We start from the raw sequence: 22,852 nt of genomic DNA, 5'->3' as shown, positions 1-22,852 counted from the left end.
ACCTCTCTGTGCTTTACAGTGCTTTATTATACTTTGCTATGCTTTTACTATAAACTTTTATAAGGGTCAGTTTACCGTGCTTTCACTTTGCTATGCTTTGTCTATGGTAAACTTTTATAGGTGTTTCTAAGTTCCCAGTTCCACTTCAAGAGACCACACAACGGAAGGCAGAGGCACGGGATGGAACATCGAGCCAAAGCCAATGGGAGCTGGAATTCTTTAAAAAAGATTCCGAGCCTAAAGTTTAGAATGAAATAGAATAGCCAAGGAGCGATCTGTGTATTTGGTTTATTAAAAGAATAAAACATACCAATAATAATAATAATAATAATATAATAATAATAATAATAATAATAATAATAATAATAATTATAATAATAATTATAATAAAAACAGAAAAATCAAATACCGTCGCGTCTTTTGCAATGGAAAATGCAAGCGATGCTTGTTAGGTACTATGTTATTTACTGTAAAGATTGGGTTCTTACATATTTGTAACACCAAAGCGTCATAGATGCAAGTTACATTACAACGATATGCATAATTACAATAAGGACAATAACAGTGACGATCCATTCGTTTGGCAAGTGCACAGATGGTTTCTCTAAAAGCGATTATCCGGCAGTTTCAGCGCAGTGACGCGGCGAACGCCACGTAAGCGATCCACAGGATAAGGATGGCAATGCCGATGCCCAAGCCGGTGTGGTTCAGGTTCCGGGCTAGTCTGGAGTTCTTTTTGGCCAGTTCTGCATTTCCCATATTATTGGCATCTCGAGTCTAAAAAGATAAAAAAAAGAAAAAGATTTAAAAAATCATCCTTTCCGTACTCAGTACCCTGGTAACCCAGTGTCTCCTCTTTAAAACGTACGGAATACCTGAATATCTCTCAAGCAGAACAGCCCCCGGGAAATGTTCTCCTTTTTCGATAGGAAAGCAGCACAGCTGGGAACGGGGAGTTTGTTATCGGATAGCTTCACTCGGACCACTTGCTCTCTAAATATATTGGCATCCCTGAATAGATTAGGGCCCCTTTTTTAGAAAAAGGCTCAGGGTTGTAATGATCAATCCGACTCACGAGTTCAGTGATACCCTCAGTACGATTAATTTACTAAGAATGCTGAAGGAGTGCGCGGAACATTTGCTTTCTGTTACAAGTGTGGTCAAAGGTTTTGCGTCACCAATAATTTTAGAGTTAAGACATAACGCTAAAAAGAAACTACATGAACATAACTTTGATCTATTATTTTACATTGTGTGATCAAAGAAACTGCAATATGATATCGGAAAAGTCTACCGGAACCATAATAGCAGTGCAGTATTTCATGTTAGATTATGAAATGTCACATTTTTCAATTGCTGTCAAATTTTCCATTAAGTAGATGCGTTATGAAAAATATCCAACCCCCCCCCCCCCCCAAAAAAAAAAAACTTCAACATATCATATTACATTCTTACAGCATATTACAGCTGCCAGGAAAGGCCAGCAGCAGCGGCAGCAGGGAGAGGACTGTTCTCTGAGTGTGGATTCTTGGCACAAACAACAACTGAATGAAGAGCTGCAAAATTACACACCACCCACTCAGTTTGAAATTCAATTAATGGGTAGTGGTGCATTACATGGTATTGGGCTGGCACGAAGTCACTGGGCGTGCGTCCAAACTGGTTGCTGCTTGAATTAATATCAAAAAGACAAAATGCGCTTTTGTGCCTCTCTGTTAAGTGCATTGTGTCTCACCACCATCCCCAGATGTGAAAAAAAAAACCCAGAATTTGAGGAATAAGAACCCCGAATGACTGCAAATATCATTAACCCTTTCAGTGCCGCCAGCCTGCCCATTCTGAGTGGTTTGCACGCGTGCGCAACACATTTCCAAAAACTGTTAGAAAATACCCTCCAAAATAATAATAAAAAAAACCTCAAATCTATTTCTCTCGAGGCTTCAAAAAATAAAATAATAATAAAAAAATGCATTCTAAATACACTGTTTACATTTTAACATTCTGGCTATTTTTTTACTCTGCTGATTTATATCCTCAAATTAACGCCAACAAACGCATCACTCACCCAGAAAGAAATAAACAAGGAGACAGGACGCAGGTCTCATGTATGTAGTTTTGAACAGAAATCCATTTAGCAAACACGCACTGTACTGTTACGTGTTTGTAAACATTCTCCGTTTGCAAGCCCCGATCGATTTCCAATAGTCATGTGTTTTATGAAGAGCGATAGATAACTGTCCCCCAGCCCCCTTCGGGGCCGTCTGTCCTAGCACGAACCAATCAGCTGCTTTCCCCTAGATTGACATGCTTGCCAGCCATTCAGATGCCGCAGACATGACGTGAGCTGGAATTTGGCTTTCTGTAAAACAGTAGCACGCTTTGTGATAAAGGGGACTGTTTTGGAAACGCTGCATTGCTACAGAGCTGCATTGCGTCTTGTGTGACTCATTCCGAGACAGTGGAGGCAATCCAAAATGAGTTGTCTGTGTCTGTGTTTTATTGAACCACGTGTCCCTGCCCCGCTCAGCCCAGGTTAGCCCTACTAGGGCAGACTTTGATACGGTGAGAAGGGCAGGAATATGTCTTTCCCGAGCGATGGTTAAGAATCGTGTTTCGTTCTAATTTAATCTAACCCTAATCTCACATGTTTCTCCTCAAAACATGATCGGAGAAACAGAAAAAGAAACTAAATCAGACGTATTTCAAACGTATTCCGCAATATAGCGACAGGCATGTCTGAAGAAATTCATCTCTTCACTGTGCCCTGTGCTCATTGTACAGAACTATGACTGACACAGTGAATCAGCGAATCCCTTATAAAAACACGTCGCTGTAAATTTGCACTGTAATTTCTCACCAATCTACACGGCTCTTTAATTTAAACCCATGAAGAGTCACATTACTAGTTTGTAAACGCATTCACCTCGATGACAGGGTTGTTGTGACAGTTGACAGGCTGGTTTCATGTTCATCTGGGCGAGAGAACACAGCATGGTATGGAAGACCACTGGGTCAAAAAAAAAAAAAAAAAAAAAAGTACTAATTTGGCCAATCAGATCCATGTAAATGAAATGAGAACCAATTAAAGACATTAGTACGTGTAATAAATGATGCAATTAAAAGTCGACTTACATCTGCCGTTACCGCCCAGTTCGAGAGCAGTTTTGTAATATTGCACAGTCCACACACACACAAACACACTCACACACACACACACACACACACACACACACACACACACGCACACGCACACGCACACGCACACGCACATGGATAAAGGCTATATTTGCATCCTGAACCATTCGAAAAAAGAAAAAAAAATCCTCTAGAGGAAGATATACTTGAACTTTGACCCATTCAACACAGCACAGAAAAGTTCATTCATGATAAAAAAAATTAAAAAAAATGAGATAACGACACAGAACTTCTGTACAGCCCTGAAACACAACGCTTAAAAAAACAACCGTACCTCTGAACCTCGTCTTCTTTAATATTAGCATCACAAGGGAATCCATGAATTATAAAAAAAAAATAATAATAATAGATGGGCATCTTCAGTGAGTTACAGGAAAACAATTCCATCTCGGGTTTCTGTGGCAGTTTATCAATCAATTAATCAATCGATCAATCAATATTTATTTTATATAGCTCCTTTCATAGTGGACCACCGTCACAAATCGCTTTACAAGAGAGTGAGGAACAATGCAAATACATTCAATACAGTGAGATACAGGGCACAGCACATTCAATACAGTGAGATACAGGGCACAGCACATTCAATACAGTGAGATACAGGGCACAGCACATTCAATACAGTGAGATACAGGGCACAGCACATTCAATACAGTGAGATACAGGGCACAGCACATTCAATACAGTGAGATACAGGGCACAGCACATTCAATACAAGGCTAGGATGTGAACTGTAGACACTGTGGATGCGTGTGTCACGCAGAATCACACGAATAAGATGGAGTGAAAAACCTGAAATAGACAGCTTTGAAAACAAGAGACAGCAAGAGGGTCCTGAGAGAGGGTCTCAAGCGAGAGGCTGCGGGAAGGTCGTGCGCTAAAGCTGGGAGAGAGTTCCAGAGTCTAGTAATTTATGACATCACAGAAACCCTAGACTGTATCATTTTTCCTGTAACTCGCTGAAGCCCATCTGTTTAATAAAAACACGAAACACTACCCTTTGCACCGGTGGAAATATCTGCCGTTAAATCAAACGCGGTCCATCGTTCTTTCAACCGTTGACTTTAACGAGTTTCTTTAACCTTAGAATTCTGATCGTGCCGTTTTAAAAAAAAAAAAAAAAGCAGCATTTTCGGTATTCGGTTAGCGGGGAGTCGTTAAGAGACACATTTAGAAAAAGCGGTACTTACCGAAATGGAATAGATCAGAGCGGCGATGCCCAGTGGAAGGCAGCAGCACAGCATGGTGAAAATTGAGTACCCCAAATAGTCAGGCATGGGGTACTCTAGGGGGGCCCTTTGCAAGTAGATTGCGGGCTGCACAGTGACCGCCGGCCCCTGCCCCATGGGGTGTTGGCCCTGGGAGGACCCCTGTCCAGGGGGGTAGGCGACGTACTGCTGAGGCCCGGAGTAGCCCATCTGATACCCAACCACCTCGGGATCATGGTAAGCAGGAGGAGGATCGGCGTAATCTCTTTTTTCGGGGCACTCCCCCGGGTAGTTTGGATTTTGCTTGCTCATCTCTGAAAACGCGTTCCTCGCCTCGGCGATAGCTCGCTTGAGTCTGGCAATGTGGGCTTGCGTGCGCTCCGTCTAAAAATCTCTCTCTCTCTCTCTCTCTCTCTCTGTCTCTCTCTCTCTCCTCTCGCCTCTCTCTCTCTCTATAAGCCTATTGGTTGCTGCACTTATAAATGCTGCAGGGCTGGATTTGTTTGACAGTGAAGAGTATACTCTCCCGATTAATAGCGACTCGATCGAGGACTGGTGTTTAACACCATTGCGCTAGCGTAAATTGTGTGTGTGTGTGTGTGTGTGTGTGTGTGTGGGGTGGGGTGGGGGGGCGTATCCTGTAAGTCAGCTAGAGTATCCTGTAAGTTAGCTAGCAAATTAGCCGTTACATTCCTCTTTCTTTGGAAACGGCTACCTTTCCTCTGTAGTGTTTGGAAGGTTTGTGGTGACCGGTTCAAACAGGCAGGCGAAACACTTTCCCGAGAAAAACTATTTGAACCCCGAAAGAGAGCAAACCCCACATGATTTCCATTAGGTGAGAGTAGATGTTAAAACTTCATGCTGATTTGAACTCGACTCTAGCCAAGATAAGCGCCAACTAAGACGTAGCTTTGCAGTAAACTAATGGGATCCATCTGCATCTCCATCCATTTGCGTTTCCTTCCATCTGATGATGGAGATATCCTTCTGTCTGGTGTTGATTGCTGAAGCGTAATGCTGGCTCCGGGGATCAGCCACAGTGCGGTCAAAACAGCAACACACAGTAAGGTGACCACATGGCGGCTTAGGAAAACACACGTAACCCTTTCGTTCAGAGATCAGTGCGCTCACATACAGCTCGCTTGTAATAAACAGCGCCCAGCTCTATAATACTTTATTATATTTATAAATTCTAGCTTTAATAAAGAAAAGTCGCTTGTCAACATGTTGCGGTCTTTCTTCTGCTTGTTAAGCAAAAATGAAGCCTGGGACGATTTGAAAGCCAATTTAGTTGTTTCACAGAAAGAACCCGCGTAAATGAAATTAGTTTTACTAGTAGCACGTTTGTCAGTGTGTGGTAGGGATAGGGATCAATTGTACTCTTTAAAGCAGAGTCGAACAGTCGGGTAAAGCACGGGCAGCCGTGTGGCTATAGATGACAAATCGGGAGGCGTTTTAAAAACTTGCACATTGTACTGTCCAAAAAAAAAAAAAAAAAAAAAGGTCTTATTGAAGGTGCTTTGAAAGCCATAAGTTTTTCCTTTATTGGCATGGAAAATGACGCAGCAGTAACCTGTGGCTAGTCTTTGTAATGAAGCCAGTGAACTGAAAAGATAGAGGTAGGGCTGCCAATTACATGTTTTGGATTATTATTATTATTATTATTATTATTATTATTATTATTGTTGTTGTTGTTTTTGTTGTTGTTATTATTATTACATTCATTTTAAATTATCCCTTGTTCTGCGTGATTATTCTACCGGCCTGTGGATGACAAAGCCCAGCCCTGGAGATATCCTTTCTGCGCGTCTGGTAAGTGAGTGCACTGGGTTCAACGGCTGAACCTAACAGTGATTAATGGTCGTTTTATATAACGTTGATAGGTCTTTAGCACCATCTAGTGGGTGCTGTTGAGTATTGCCGTTCCAGAGAGAAGCAGCACTGTACCGCATTTCCTCGGAAACAGCGGAAACCTGTCTCCCAGCTTTGGCTCGTGATGCTCCGACCGTATCTCGCTTTAAATCAACTCTCAAAACCCACCTGTTCTCTCTTGCTTTCCATGCTCCTTAAGCCTGATATCTGCTATTAGCTGCTGCTACTATTTCACGTATTGATACTGTCATCTATTCTACACTTTCTACTGTATTGTACTGTTTCGTGCATTATGCACTTTCCACTGTATTCAGTGTACTATGCATTATGCTACTATCATGTATTCTGCACTTTCCACTGTATATCATGTATGGTGCATTTCTCTGTATTTAAAGTTATGGATTTTCTTGTTACTGCATCTTGAAAAGCGCTTTGTGATGGTGTTCCACTATGAAAGGCGCTATATAAAATAAACCTTTATGCACAATGTACGTAATGTGGAAATCGTTTTGCATGACATAACCCCGACTATTTAAAGTACTAATAATGCAATTCAAGAGACCGACACAATAATGATGCTTGAAAATGCTTTGTTTATTTGTAAACTGCGTCTCACTGGGAAAAGGCTTTTGAATGAATGCTGTTATCTAATTCCACCAGCAGGTGGAAGCGTTGGCCCATTCTCGCCACAAACTGGGTGACTTCGTCCCGCGCTAAAAACAAACAAATAAAAAAAAAAGCAGCCCCAGTTTTATGAATGAATGCATAGACGGATGAATCCCTGCACGTTTACCCGCAGGATCAGAAATCTCTCTTCTCTTCCTAGCCAGGCGTGTCTCCCTGGGAATCCGAGACTGCTGGAGCAGGTGGGGAATCTAGCTGTACTCCAGATACGCTGTAAATACCTGTTTCTTTGCATCATCAATGCTTGCTTAATCTTTAACTGCCAGTCTATTGCAGGGCACCACACACACACAGGGCAATTCATAATGACCAATCAACCCGAACAGCATGTGTTGCGCCCCCGAAAATAAATAATACAGCCTGACTATGCCACATTATGTTTAAAGAAAATAAGGAATTCTGTTCTATTATAATTACCTTCTACTTTTATTGACACAGGTTCGAATCATCAACAAAGGGGGGGCAGCAACTAGCCCACATCAAGGATCACAGACGAGAAGTAATATGCAATTCTTTATTAAAAACAGGTTATATTCAAAACGTGGCATTAGTATAGCACATCTCATTACTAACAAGAAAAGTCAAAGTAGCACAGTAAAATAATGTGCATGACCAGTCCTTATTCAAGTTAGAGTTTCGTTTTTGTAACAAACGCTCAGACGCTGTCTTTTCGTGCTTCACCGCTTATCTACACTTCGTTGCCTTTCACTGGAGGTCATATTCTCTGCGCAGCGCTCCCAAGATATTATCAAATATTTTCCTACCTGTTCCGGTGATGCTTCTCATCATTCAGCTTCTCCATTCGGCTGCAGGAGGTGCAGGGTTAGTCTTTCCTGCTCTTTCCAGCCTCCAGCCCAGCAACAGCACCGTCCAAACCGCAGCTTCATTTCTCAACTCGTCCACGTCTGTATTAGACAGACTGACCCTCCACTAAAACCTCTGAACCTCCTTCAACAGGACATCGATATTCCTGTCGTCAGCCTTTGCCTTGCCAAAGGTGACATCTCATCTCTCTGCCCTCATTTCTAGAATATGGGGCACAAAGGCGCCGTGCTTCCCCAGCAGCGGATTCATATGTTCGTTCCTTCCAGCTGCCAACTCAGCCCTCAGTTCCAGCTCTCCTTTTGCCTCTACTTTCAGTATCCAAGTTCAGTCAGTTGGTCCCATTTGCTTCCACAACCCCCATCCAGAATCCTCAGCTTCTCCAGATGCTTTTGACTGAATCCTACTCTCAGTAACCTCCTTCAGTCTGCTCAGCATTACATGTCTGCAGCCCTCCACCTTGTTCAAGAGCTCCTATTCTACAGCCTGCTCAGTGTCTTCAATCCTCTGAGCCCAGATTCGAATAATCATAGCCCTTCAATTAAAACTGGATCCTGGCTCTCATTGGCCGTGCTAGGGATTCTCTACAACTCCCTCCAGTCTCTCCATATCAGCATTCCGCCTGACCCTCTCTGGGATTCTTAAGAGCTTTCCTCCCTGCCTCACCTTCCTGTCTGTCTATATCAACATACATTTCCATTTGCTAATTTCCACTCTTCTGAAAAGCCGCTTCTCCCCCTACAAGGATTTACCCATGGAGATCAGCTGCCTCTCGGCCACCTTCCATGCTTACTCCATCACTTGGCTGCATACCTCAAGACGGAACAATTCAGCGTGGTCGGTCCACAAACCCGTCAAGTATCAAGTCCCCTATCCCCCTTTTTAAGGTATCTCCCCAGCAGGACCCCCACCCCCCCCACCCCCTCCTCAGACCATCTGTTCATTGATTCAACCATCTGTTCATCACTCCTATCATCACTCGACTCGTCTTCAGGCAGACCTCCCTCCATTCCTCCACCCTTGCCTCCGAGTAGGCCTCCTTCCTCTCCACCCTCGCCTCGTGAGTAGGCCTCCCTCCTCGACTCTGCCCTCAGTCAGCGACCACTTTCTGTATCCTTTCTTCGGTTGCTGGGTCCTTCGCCCCTGGGTTGTGTCGGCATCGCTGCCCTCAGTCAGCGACCACCTTCTATCCTAGCTTCCATGTCCAGCTTCGCTGGTCTGCTACTATAATTGGCCTCGCCTGCTCTTCTATCCTAGGTCCGGTCCTTTCTAGCCGGCGCTCTGTCCTACTTGCCGGTCCCTTCTGCTTCTTCTGCCCTATCCTTACACCCCCAGCTCATGCCCCATGAAATGAATATTTAAACAGGATCTTCTTTGCTAGCTAACAGTGTGTCTAGGCTCAGTTGTTGCCAGAACTGAGCGACAGTACGGTTAGGAACTCCCTCCAACCACACACTGTCAAGCAAATGGCTAAAAGGATAGGAAAATAAACACGCACAAAAAAACAAAAGTGAAATAATAACGTAAACAAACTCAAACAGCAAAACAAAAGAGAATACAATAGGGTGATACAAACAACTTCCACCTGGCTGTTACCAATTCCCACCGTTTTTATGTTTGTAGAGGTAATGTAAAGACCACAGTATTGCTTCTAATGCAAGATGTTACAATTGACCCCATAGCAGGGGGCAGTTGTAACATTGTGTTATTTTATTTAAGAAATAAACATGTATTTCAAAACTGGATATCTTTATTCAATAAGAATATATATATATATAAATCATTTTTAACAATTGTCATACATTCTAATTGAATTACTCAAAATTTACTGAAATATTGTCAATGTTTTTCTTTTGTAACAAGAACATTTTCAACATTTAGTTTGTATATACATTGAATCACTTCTATAACGTAGAGCTTTGTACTAGCTGAAAGCAGACCTTGAAAACTATACTTTGAAAACTGTGGCTTTTCAAAACAACTATTTCACTCTGACTCACAACTGTGATAGATAGACAGATAGATAGATAAACAAACAAACACTTGCCTCGGTCAGTGCAAGCTTTGTGGGCCCAAAACTTGCAGGACCAGCACTGAACCCTTGCTTCCTTGGGTCAGGATGAAGCATAATCTTCAAGCACACTATACAAATGTTCTCTTCCTCATCAGAAAGATCAAACTCTTCCTTTCTCTGGTGTTTTGTCTTTGCTGTTTTCTTTTTTTATTTGCCAAATCAATTTCTTTGTCTTCTGACCCAGAGTCTTCTTTTTTTCAGCTTCCATGGCTAATTTTACAGGTGTCAGTGAGAATTGATGTAACTTTCATTTATCTCCCTTTTGTTTTGACTTGCTTTGGGCCTGCTTTGGGGAACGGGCAGATGGTTACTGGAGAGAAAGCTTCCTCTTTTGTCTCCTTCCTCAGCTAACTTCTTTCTGGCCTTGCAAACTCTGTACAATGTTACACGGCAAATCTCAAATGATTTTGCCACAGCTCTCACTGACTTTCCCTCAGTGTTAACTTCATTGGATGCTTGCTCCAAGATGTGTAATGGCACACCCCTACTTGTCTTCCTCGGTCTAACTCTTTGTATACTGAAAGCAGAAAAAAAAGAGACACGTTTGTATTGCTGTCATGCAAAATCAACTAGAATTGACCTGTTTACAAAGTACTGACTGCTGCCAAATCAGCCGTCTACAACTGCAGCACAGAACCACAGGGTCCCCAGAGAGAAGTGGATTGTGAAGCATCTCAGCTGTCTTTCTGTTTGATATTTTTTTCCTTTTAAAAGCAGTTAGAAGGAGCCCCATATCGCAGTCTATCATTCTACCAAGTAATACAGCTGAATAGTCACATGCCTTTGTCTTCTGTAGGTTTTCATTTCATTACACTCAGTTGACATATCGGCCCCTGGTAACCCAATCCAGGCCTCACATTTTCTGTGTAAAGAAGCGTGTTCAGAATCTGTTATATAAGGGGAGTTGAGTAATACCAGAACAAAGTGCATGCAGATTCAATAGCTAGTTCCCCCACCCTGGCCCCACAGTCTTGAAGACTAATGAAAACATCTGTCAAACAATTGTGCTTTGTTTCATTTGGCAACCTATAAAAACCAAAGACGGTCAATTTGCATGGTCAAGTTTCACCAGGCTTATACTATATATTTACCATAGCTTAATATGCTTTAACAGACCTCTCTGTGCTTTACAATGCTTCCCTATGCTTTACCAGACCTCTCTGTGCTTTACAATGCTTCCCTATGCTTTACCAGACCTCTCTGTGCTTTACAATGCTTCCCTATGCTTTACCAGACCTCTCTGTGCTTTACAATGCTTCCCTATGCTTTACCAGACCTCTCTGTGCTTTACAATGCTCCCCTATGCTTTACCAGACGTCTCTGTGCTTTACAATGCTTCCCTGTGCTTTACCACACCTCTCTGTGCTTTACAATGCTTCCCTATGCTTTACCAGACCTCTCTGTGCTTTACAATGCTTCCCTATGCTTTACCATACCTCTCTGTGCTTTACAATGCTTCCCTATGCTTTACCATACCTCTCTGTGCTTTACAATGCTTCCCTATGCTTTACCAGACCTCTCTGTGCTTTACAATGCTTCCCTGTGCTTTAACAGACCTATCTGTGCTTTACAATGCTTCCCTATGCATTACCATACCTCTCTGTGCTTTACAATGCTTCCCTATGCTTTACCAGACCTCTCTGTGCTTTACAATGCTTCCCTGTGCTTTACAATGCTTCCCTGTGCTTTACCAGACCTCTCTGTGCTTTACAATGCTTCCCTGTGCTTTACAATGCTTCCCTGTGCTTTACCAGACCTCTCTGTGCTTTACAATGCTTCCCTGTGCTTTACCAGACCTCTCTCTGCTTTACAATGCTTTCCTATGCTTTACCACACCTCTCTGTGCTTTACAATGCTTCCCTGTGCTTTACCAGACCTCTCTGTGCTTTACAATGCTTCCCTATGCTTTACCAGACCTCTCTGTGCTTTACAATGCTTCCCTGTGCTTTACCAGACCTCTCTGTGCTTTACAATGCTTCCCTATGCTTTACCAGACCTCTCTGTGCTTTACAATGCTTCCCTATGCTTTACCATACCTCTCTGTGCTTTACAATGCTTCCCTATGCTTTACCATACCTCTCTGTGCTTTACAATGCTTCCCTATGCTTTACCAGACCTCTCTGTGCTTTACAATGCTTCCCTGTGCTTTACCAGACCTATCTGTGCTTTACAATGCTTCCCTATGCATTACCATACCTCTCTGTGCTTTACAATGCTTCCCTATGCTTTACCAGACCTCTCTGTGCTTTACAATGCTTCCCTGTGCTTTACAATGCTTCCCTGTGCTTTACCAGACCTCTCTGTGCTTTACAATGCTTCCCTGTGCTTTACAATGCTTCCCTGTGCTTTACCAGACCTCTCTGTGCTTTACAATGCTTCTGTGCTTTACCAGACCTCTCTGTGCTTTACAATGCTTCCCTATGCTTTACCAGACCTCTCTGTGCTTTACAATGCTTCCCTGTGCTTTACCAGACCTCTCTGTGCTTTACAATGCTTCCCTATGCTTTACCAGACCTCTCTGTGCTTTACAATGCTCCCCTGTGCTTTACCAGACCTCTCTGTGCTTTACAATGCTTCCCTGTGCTTTACCAGACCTCTCTGTGCTTTACAATGCTTCCCTGTGCTTTACCAGACCTCTCTGTGCTTTACAATGCTTCCCTATGCTTTACCAGACCTCTCTGTGCTTTACAATGCTTTACCAGACCTCTCTGTGCTTTACAATGCTTCCCTATGCTTTACCAGACCCCTCTGTGCTTTACAATGCTTCCCTATGCTTTACCAGACCTCTCTGTGCTTTACAATGCTTCCCTGTGCTTTACCAGACCTATCTGTACTTTACAATGCTTCCCTGTGCTTTACCATGCTTCCCTGTGCTTTACAATGCTTCTCTGTGCTTTACCATGCTTCCCTATGCTTTACCATGCTTCCCTATGCTTTACCATGCTTCCCTGTGCGTTACCATGTTTGTTACACTGTGCTGTGCTTTGAGACCCGACTTGATAATATTCTGGTAGGCGTACCACCGGCTCTCCTCACACACACACAGCGCGAAGCGACGCACAGTCAGCTGAAACGGTCTTTTCGTTGCGAGTGACATGTGTCGTTGCATTTTCTTATTCTTGCTCAGCACTTGTCATAAGAGCACATTGCCGTTTGTTTTCCTGTGGTACAATCCTAACGGGCGGAATACGTTTCTCAAACCTGCCCCGCTTTCCTGTCCCAAACGCAGAGGGGTATTGTAAAGCACTGAGAGCTCCGGTAAAGCGCAGGAAGAGTCTCATTGGCTATGTACGAAAGGGTGGGCGGGTAATGCGCAGATAACGCTGAAATGACACGGGTAAACCCAGAACAGTTTCGCCGAGCAATCTGATCACTTTTTAAATACGGAGTAGGCTGCGCCAATCCTGCCTCCACAGTACCAGTCCGACATGAACAACGAGGAGAAGAACCTGATCTACAAAGGAATCCCGCTGCCGAAAGAGGTGCACTCGGCTGAAAGCCTGAAATACGCCGAGGACTTTCAGGTTAGGGAGGACGATGTCTTCGTTGTAACCTACCCCAAATCAGGTGAGTTTATACATGCCTGTAAGGATTTATACCACTCTCTGTGCTTTACAATTCTTCACTGCGCTTTACCAGACCTCTCTGTGCTTTATAATGCTTCCGTGTGCTTTACCAGACCTCTCTGTTTATTAAATCGATTTTATTTTAAGGCAGATACTTCGCTCCAACTGCACAAAGCACATTCTTAGGTAACTTTTTTTTTTTTTCCAAAAGAGCCAAGTGGATGAAAATAATAAGAAAAACAGACGACACCATTCTGGAAACTAGTACTGAAACGCCGGGCGAAAGGAAAAACATAATTCAAAGTACAATACCTCTTGAGCCAGCTCTGTAATAAAATAAAATAAAATAAAATAACGACACTTCGCTAGGTGTGGAATTTCAATAAACCCCGCGTTTCTAAGTGTCTTGTATGTATTTGTATATTTGGCTGAGCTGAGTGGAGAGTGGAGGGTGGAGGGTGAGGCTGGAACTGAAGTTGCTGATTTTAAACTTGGCACATTGAGAAGTAAACACGCTTAGACAGGGTTTGATACTGGGGCTTGGGAGCCGTCAAACTGTCTGGCAGTTCTAGTTATTTTTTATTGTTGTATTTATTTTTCATTTTTGGGGTTTCACCCAAAGGTCAAAGGCCACAAAAACATCCAGGGGTAACTTGTTGGTTGTCCGTTTATGGAATCCTTGTGGGATTTGTCCGAACGAGTTTTCCCTATGCCTCGGTTGTTGTGGGGTCGGTTTGCCGGTCGACCCCGCTGATCTCCCCTTCTGTTTCTTTCCAGGTACCACGTGGATGCAAGAGATCATTCCCGTGATTCTGAGCGACGGGGACCTGACCCCGATACAGACCATGCCGAACTGGGAACGGATGCCCTGGCTCGAGGAGATGCCAGCCTTGCATTTGCTGGATGCCCGTCCATCCCCAAGAGGCATCGTCACCCACCTGCCATACCGGCTCATGTGCTCCTCTTTCAGACAATCGAAGGCCAAGGTATGTCACTCCTGCTGTAGGACGGAAATAATAATAGTCATTTAGCAGACATTTTTATCCACAGCAACTTGCAGAGACTATGGGGGGTGAACTCTGCATCATCAACAACTGCTGCTGCTGCTGCAGAGTCTCTTCCAATAGGACCTCGTTTGTTTTGCGTCTCGTCCGAAGGACGGAGCACAAGGAGGTTCAGTGACTTGCTGATGGTCACACACACACACATTGAGTCAGTGACTGAGCCGGGATTAGAACCGGGGACCTCTTCTTTAACCTTGTAACGTTTGTGTTTGTGGTCTGTTCGTCGCAAACGTTTGCTAATGGTGGCGAACACTTTAAAGAGACGGTTTAATGCGAACAAAACTGGCTACTGGATGGGAGAACATTTCTTTGACTCTCGGGGATGGAGAAGTTTTGTCAATGTGTGACAAAGCAAGAAGCAGAAAGAGTTCCATCACATTTGTTTACATTATATGTTATGTTTATAATACAATGTGAATTAAAAACAAATGTAAAATTGGTAAAATATATAAAATTAGTAAAATATATAGTCCTACGTATATTGCTGATGATAAATATTAACTAATTAGTCTAAAGTGCTCTAATATCTAATTTGTATTAGGGTCCAGCAAAACAAACAAAAAAATAATAACAAAGTTGGTGATGTAAGAACGTTTATGAATGCAAAATAAGCAAAACACTTATTTTAGTGGTGCTGCGCTTATTTTTAAATTCATAGACGTTCTTAAGGTCACCAACCTTGTCCGTTGCAGAATATGTACAGCACCTCTACAGCTGAGCCGTCGTTGTAGGTTTCACTATTAAATGATACGATTATTAAACTATTAAAGTTATATAAAGTTTCTCGTGTTTTATTAGGCTACTCAATATAAAACTGGAGCTGGAACTGGAGAGCCAATCCTGTCTGGGACGGGAGCAGCACTCTTCCAAATAGGGGTCACACAGTAAAAGAGAGCAGAAGAGATTGGATGGGGTGGTAGAAAAGAGGAGTCAGGTTTTCCTAATGAAATACGGGAGGTATCCTCTCGGCGTGTAACCTCGACTAGAGACAAACGGAACGGTGCCGAGAAATAGGAGAGAACTGGATTAGGGATCGTGGCTGAAGCTGACAGCTACCGGAGAGTCATATAACAGCGCAGGACTCAGTTGCCTGTTGATCAGTTCTGTGTTGGCAAATAACAACTGAGTTAGCTCTGAATCCCTGTCTCGCTTTGCTCATTTCGTAGATCGCTACAATATTTATTAGACGGATGCTTTTATAAGTGACGTTACTTTAAAAATTTCAACCGACTGAACAATACTAAGGTCGCTTGCATCCATAAATTCATCTAATATGACTAATGAAGCCATTAGTGCAGCTAAATCCCAAGTTGATCTAAGCGCCGTTTTTAAATGTTTGTATAATGTTCAGTAAACCGTTCAACTAGCCGAACACAGTTCACTGCGAGCGCTCACCCAGCTGAACGCAGCCAAGGTCTCCTGGAACCAGGTTTCAAGCCTCTGTTCCTAAGGAAGCAGCTTCGTGTTCACTCGGCTTTACTGCTGTTGCTCACCTTGGTTTTGATGCTGTGCTTGTTCTTCCAGGTCATCTATGTCACTCGGAACCCTAAGGATGTCCTGGTGTCTTCTTTCCACTTCCACAGCATGGCTACCTTCCTGGAGGATCCTGGCACCTTTGACGAATTCCTTGAAAAGTTCTTGGCTGGCAAACGTAAGCTCCGATGTAGGCAACGTGCTGGCAGTCTTACCAGGGAAGAGCGCAGTAAACACCCGCAATGAACTGGGTATTGCAGGAAAGCATTACAGTGACACCTAGTGGTCACACGCTGTAGTGTTCATTACGTTTTAAAATTTATTTTCAGCGTCCTCTGAGGGGACCAGGTGGCGAAAGGTGGTTGTTGTATTTCTGGCTGTTTTTATAATAGCCATTCGACAGGGGTTTGTTTTGTGTTGCCAGTGCTTTTCGGGAAGTGGTGCGACCATGTGAGAGGCTGGAGGAGCTCGGAGCTGAAGGGACGTGTCCTGTATATCACCTACGAGGAGATGCTGGAGGTACAGAACCACTTTCCGCCATATTCTCAATGGTTTACGCGCTATTTGCGCGCTGGAAATAGCGCGTAAACTCAGTGAGAATAGGGCCCTTTGAGTCGAGAGCAGGACCAGCAAAGGCACATCTTAATAGTCGCACACATACAGATAGATCTAAGTAGATCATGCTCTGTGAAATAACAATACAATGGTAAAATAACCCAAAACAATCGGTCTACCTCGGAAAATTCGGTGTCTAAAATGATTCTTTCATGATCATGCAGACCTTTAGTGTATATCCCAAAAACATGCCTTAATTTTTTTATGGGCGTTGTATCTTACAGGATTGGATATGACAGTTCCCGTTGTGTATTAAATCGTGCCTTTTTGAATTTCTAGGACTTAAGGGGTGCCGTGGTGAAGTTTAGCCATTTTCTGGGGAAGCCTCTGAGTGAGGAGACTATTGACACGATTGTCGAGAAAGGGTGTTTCAAAAGCATGAAGAACAACACCATGTCGAACTACTCCTTGGTACCCGAGGGGGTCTTCCATAAGGGCAAGTCCGAGTTTTTAAGAAAAGGTGGGTCTTCTGATCACAAGCTGTGCTGAGGATTTTGATCCCTTCGATATGGGGATCCCCACATCAAAAGGGATCGCCTGTGGACTAGTACGAGTTTCTAATCCTCTCATATCCTAATGCAAGAGTCAGATTGCTTTAAATTAAAGAACAAACACTGAAACGTTCATTTATTTCCTTCTTTTAGATTTTTTTTGCTTTTCTTTTTAAATCAGGAGTTTCTGGGGACTGGAGAAACCACTTCACTGCCGCCAACGAAGAGCGTTTTAACTCCGTTTACCGGGAACAGATGAAGGATGCTGACTTGAAATTCCCCTGGGATGACAATTAAGCTGAACCCTCCTATTCAACTTTATATATCTATATCTATATCCATATCTCTCTCTCTCTCTCTCTCTCTCTCTCTCTCTCTCTCTCTCTCTCTCTCTCTCTCTCTCTCTCTCTCTCTCTCTCTCTCTCTCTATATATATATATATATATATATATATATATATATATATATATATATATATATATATATAAAATGGACATTTCTTTTCTGTTAAATCACACCTGCAATTAACCAAACACCCCCTAGATGGCACTCTACTTCCATAGCATGCTCTGGCTGTATCATCTTCCGTCCTAATAAGTTTACCCTTGTAAATTTGTGTAGCAAAATAATTTCAACTTTTATTTGCAACCACTTGAGCAAGTGGGCTTGCGCTCTCAGCACCTGTAAAAACAGATTTATTCCAATTGAACGGGATTAAGGGTGGAATAGATAGACAGCTACCCCGAGGAGTCACAAAATCCAGTGACGGGCTTGTAAACCAGCAGCGAGAATTTTGCAAATCACATGTAGGCAATCAACCAATCAAAGTGAAGTATCAATATGTGAATAGTGCAGGTTATAATCTGTGTGCAGAGGTCAGCATGCTGCAAAGAAGACAACACCTACAGCTTCGGCCAAACGCTTTCCATCACCTAGAACTTTAGGATTGAAAAAAAACAACAACAACAACAACAAAAAAAAAAAACGGAACATAAATGTAGATCTTTTATTTAATCAAAGAAACTACAAAATAATATCGCAAAAATTATGCTGTTGGAATGATCAAATATATTACACGTTCGACTTTGAATTTCACAAGGGGAAAAGGCTGTATTTCTCCTTAACCTTCTGCATGCAGTTTCTATCAATGTATTTACTCTGCCAGGACGATATTAATTCATTATTATTTAGTTCATATTATTATTATTATTCTTTTAAAGAAAACAGACAGGACTAGTATATTTAATTTAATGTTTTTTTGCTGTTAAACTTTCAACAGTTTATTGACCTTTCATCACCCTACGACTAACACTTGCAGATGAAGTAGAAAAAAAAAAAAAAAAAACACTTGAACTTAATTAACAAACTGCTTACCACAACTGGAACATTGCATATTTCTATACAGTTCAAATACAAGTAATTCATTTAGATCTATATCTTGAATCTTTAAACTTTCTGAAGCACTGTATTTTTCAACAGTGGCCTTCCAACGTGGTGAGGAAACGCAACTGAAAAAACAAAGCATGCAAACAAATTGCAACCACCGTCCAAAAAACTACACAAAAATAAAACACATATTTCAGTTGTTTTGAGTCATAGTGTATTACAGTTTTCTGTAGGAGGCACAATTTTCACTGAAAAACAGTGGCACACAAATTCAAGATTCAAATAAGGGGAGATCCTGCTGTTTTGACAATTGTAAACCACATAGGAGGACGGGGGAGCCACCAATTAGAATTATTTGCATGTATGTTTTTGTGCTACTTGCTGTCTTAACACTGGAAGGATGTTATGGCAAAAGATAATTGATTGTGTAAAGGAGATCAAGCAACTGAATAGCTGGGACAGCGAGCCAGGTCAGGGTTTTAAACTTCATCCAAATGCATTCTGGTACTTGTAGTCCATGCCTAGCTCACAGAAAGGAACAGAGGTACATGAAAACATTGGCATGTATATGAACCCAGAACCATATGGTCTCTGTCAATCCCTGTGTAGCAGGGACAACTGCTGTACAGCTCTGACTCGAAGTGTTGCATCACGCTATAGAATGAACTCATTTGGCTTCAAGTCGAAGGCAGCTTGCTGAATAATTAACACTGTAACATATCGAACTGCACACCACTGCTTTGTGGTTTTCCCTAATGAAAAACTGACATTTCAAAATTTAAAAATACTACTTTATTACTATTATTGCTTCCGGTTAGACGTTTCATGCATTTTACAAATCGAAATTATGTTCATATAGTTTCTTTTTTTTTTTCAGGGTTTCAATCTTAAAATTCTAGGTGATGCAAAACTTTTAGCTATAGCTATAGCTATGGACTGTACAGACTATGGTTACACTGCGCAATACTTTGTACAGTCCCTGCAGCTAGGAGATTAACTCGACCATTACCAGTATTAAGCGTTACATTCCCGCAGCTGCCTTGTGATCGCTGGCTTGTATCAGGAGACAGAGATGCAGACGCAAAGTGGAACTCTTCCTCACGCCATCCCTCTGGACTTCATCTCCCGAGCAAGCTGGCACAAAGCACACGGAGCACAGCAAGTGAACACCACCCAGTCGTTGCACACTGTTCCCTGAAACAGACACAATGACAAACATACCTGCCTGAGCGTGTCAAGTGTTATCAAGGCAAGCTTCACCCTTTACAGTGCGGACGGCCGTGTCTGGCAGGTGCCTCTATACTCTGATCTTGCATTGAAGAATGTCCTGACCAAGTTTCATTGTAATAACCACAGCTGTAGAGTTGACGCTGTTTGTTAGATTAGCTGCAATTGCACAAACGCTGCATTTTCCACTGACAGCTGGGGCCAGAAGTTTTGCAGTTTCCCCCTAAAGAACGAACTCATTTTACTTCATCAAGTCGAATGAAACCTGCGTTCACACATTCAACTGCATGGCGTTTGCTTTGTAGTTTAGCACTTAAATAGATAAAAAAGGACAAATCTGACATTTAGAAATCTAACATCAAATACTACTGGACGACTGTTATGGCTTCCAGTAGACTTTATTTGCGATACCATTTTGTAGTGACATGATGTTATATAAATTATGTTAACAGTTAGTTTTTTTTTTTTTAAATTATGTCTCAAACCTAAAATTATAGGAAATGCTGCTGTTTGCCTCACTGATATGTGGTGCCTCTCTCATCCCGGTGCGCATTGCCATCAGCGTCCCGCTCAGACAGGCAGCAGCAGGCACTCCCCAAACCTCTCGGCTACGTTACACGCCAGGATGCAGGGGCAGAAGGTGCCACACAGACCTACAAACAGCAACACAAACATGGTAGCTGAGCTGCAACGCGACAGAACTCTGCTTCTCTACAAATGGGCAGCTAACACAACAGTATTATTATTATCATTTAGTCATTTAATAGATTATTTTCTCAAAAGCGACTTACAGACTCGGGGATGAACTGTGCTTCATCAACAACTCCTGCTGCAGAGTCACTTCCAACAGGACCTCGTTTGTTTTATGTCTCATCCGAAGGTCGGAGGACAAGGAGGTGACGTGACTCGTTCAGGGTCACACACACAGTGAGTCAGTGGCTGTGCTGGGATTGAACTGGGAAGTTTACTATACTTGAATGGAATAAATTTTCAGACATTAACACTAGGGCCAAAGTGAATGCAGTAAATGTACTGAGAGATTAACACTAGGTAAAGCGTTTACTCAAGTCTACACTACAGTAGATAATCTTGGGAGCTGCAGTTAGACTTTTTTTTTGTCCTACCCTATCTTGACATGCTTACAGATTTTGATGTCATCCACGCAGTCGCACAGACCTGATGACCACAAGACATTATCCGGGGCAGCACTGTTGTTTACTGTGGCCTGCGGCTGGGCTCTGACTACCGCCTCCTCTATAACAGCCGGGGCTAGTGCTCCAAAACACAGACAACACACCAATACAGTCAAGAGAAAAACCCAAAACGAGCACTGAATATTCACCGTCTCACTGTCTGAAGCAGAATACTGCTTTATCCACGTTTAATATGAGCTATTCAGCAATTGGCCATTTAGTTAGCTGCATGGCAAAATCTCTATACAAATGCTTAGCTTTTATATATATATATATATATATATATATATATATATATATATATATATATTATATATATTCTTATGAAACTTATATTGTGGCTATTTACTGTTTTCATATTTAAAAATAATAATTTATACAATCTTGAATGGTTTTAATTTATTATAGGTGTAGCCTATCTGGAAAACATTATCCATTAATATGGATAATTCAGTGTTACCTAATTAACCTGTCTGCCGGTTTTGAGGGAATAAAAACAACTGAGGGACCAAAAAATTTGAAAAATGATTATCGCATGTTTGGGGGAAACAAATACTGCCATTATAACTGGTTTGTTTTTTGGTTTTTTTTGCGGTTAGATTAGTAATCCTACAGTCATACTGGTTTATAATTAAAATGTTTACTATAAAAAAAAAAAAAAACTGTTTATGGTTTAAAATATTAAGTGTAACGTTAATGTTGTCATCAAGATAAACTGGGCCTCAACCACCTATTGCGGGTTTAAAAAAATAAATAAATAACCAAAAAAAATATATATATATTATAAATGCTTCTCTCCTGGATACCTCGGGGGTATTTAACTCTTGTCAGCCTCGTCCCGGGTTTCAACAAATATTTGAATGTATTCTCGTTTTATTTTTATTTTATTTGTGATTTCTCCCGCCTCTTTCAACGGTCTCCCCGAGTCAGCGCCTCACGCCGTGACGTCACTGGCGAGGTCGGACCCTGGCGGGGCTTGGTCGCGACAAATCAATCATCGCGACAGGGGTCGTGTTGCGGCTCCCTTTAATCAATGCATTTCACTCAGGCAACAATACGAGGTAATTAGGAGAGGTCAGAAAAACGCGTGCTTTTGCAACAACTTCAAAACAGGGGCGGTGCGTTTTGTCGGTCAGTAATCCGTGTAAGGCTGAACGGGTTTGTTTTAAAAATAGGGATAGTTGTTGAAGTTCATAAAGTCGTTATTAAATCGTACAAGTATAATAAATGTTTAATCATTATATAAAATACTTAATAAAGTATCAATCATACATATATTATTATTATTATATTTATTATTATTATTATTATTATTATTATTATTATTATTATTACACCGTGTAACAATTTTTTATTTATTTTTTTTTGGTTCCTGGGTAGTAAGTGTTATTTCCTAATTGCTTATGCCTCAAAAGTATAGAAAATGGCTATTATTCCCCACAAACTTTGCTTTTGTGACCAAGACAGTGATATTTTGAAATACCACTATTTCCAATGGGAAAATGGGAGCTTTTGTGTCTTTTCGTTCACATAAAGTAAGAAAAAAAAACAACATATGAATCCAAATTAACATGTATTTATACTAAAGTAATACAAAAATGACTACAAAAGATTTAGAAGTGAGTAGTTTTTCGAGATTTCGTAAATTTACAGTATAATCGTAAATCTCGAAAAACTACTCGCTTCTAAATCTTTTGTAGTCATTTTTGTATTACTTTAGTATAAATACATGTTAATTTGGATTCATATGTTGTTTTTTTTCTTACTTTATGTGAACGAAAAGACACACATTTGCCCGTTTTCCCATTGGAAATAGTGGTATTTCAAAATATCACTGTCTTGGTCACAAAAGCAAAGTTTGTGGGGAATAATAGCCATTTTCTCTACTTTTGAGGCATAAGCAATTAGGAAATAACACTTACTACCCAGGAACCAAAATTGTGTTACAGAGTGTTATTCAATTAGTCAGCGTCTTTATCCAGAGG

The 22,852-nt window shown here is 41.7% G+C and overlaps 2 protein-coding genes across 2 annotated transcripts; one reads left to right on the top strand and one right to left on the bottom strand.

Moving 5' to 3' along the window:
* Positions 1 to 362: 362 nt before the first annotated feature.
* Positions 363 to 4,965, bottom strand: LOC121298784 (synapse differentiation-inducing gene protein 1-like). The gene is made up of 2 exons (XM_041226000.1): positions 4,383 to 4,965; positions 363 to 777 (listed from the first exon to the last, which is right to left on the bottom strand). Exons 1-2 carry the CDS (start codon positions 4,710 to 4,712, stop codon positions 628 to 630), a joined length of 480 nt encoding a protein of 159 aa, XP_041081934.1. The 5' UTR covers positions 4,713 to 4,965; the 3' UTR covers positions 363 to 627.
* Positions 4,966 to 13,183: 8,218 nt separating this feature from the next.
* LOC121299250 (sulfotransferase 2B1-like) lies at positions 13,184 to 17,446 on the top strand. The gene is made up of 6 exons (XM_041226913.1): positions 13,184 to 13,419; positions 14,196 to 14,404; positions 16,007 to 16,133; positions 16,380 to 16,474; positions 16,850 to 17,030; positions 17,243 to 17,446. Exons 1-6 carry the CDS (start codon positions 13,281 to 13,283, stop codon positions 17,356 to 17,358), a joined length of 867 nt encoding a protein of 288 aa, XP_041082847.1. The 5' UTR covers positions 13,184 to 13,280; the 3' UTR covers positions 17,359 to 17,446.
* Positions 17,447 to 22,852: the final 5,406 nt, after the last annotated feature.

Source organism: Polyodon spathula, chromosome 24 (genome assembly GCF_017654505.1).
Source record: "Polyodon spathula isolate WHYD16114869_AA chromosome 24, ASM1765450v1, whole genome shotgun sequence".
Taxonomy (NCBI): Eukaryota; Metazoa; Chordata; class Actinopteri; order Acipenseriformes; family Polyodontidae; genus Polyodon; species Polyodon spathula.
The sequence above is the reverse complement of the archived record's forward strand: the minus strand, read 5'-3'. Positions and strand labels throughout refer to the sequence as shown.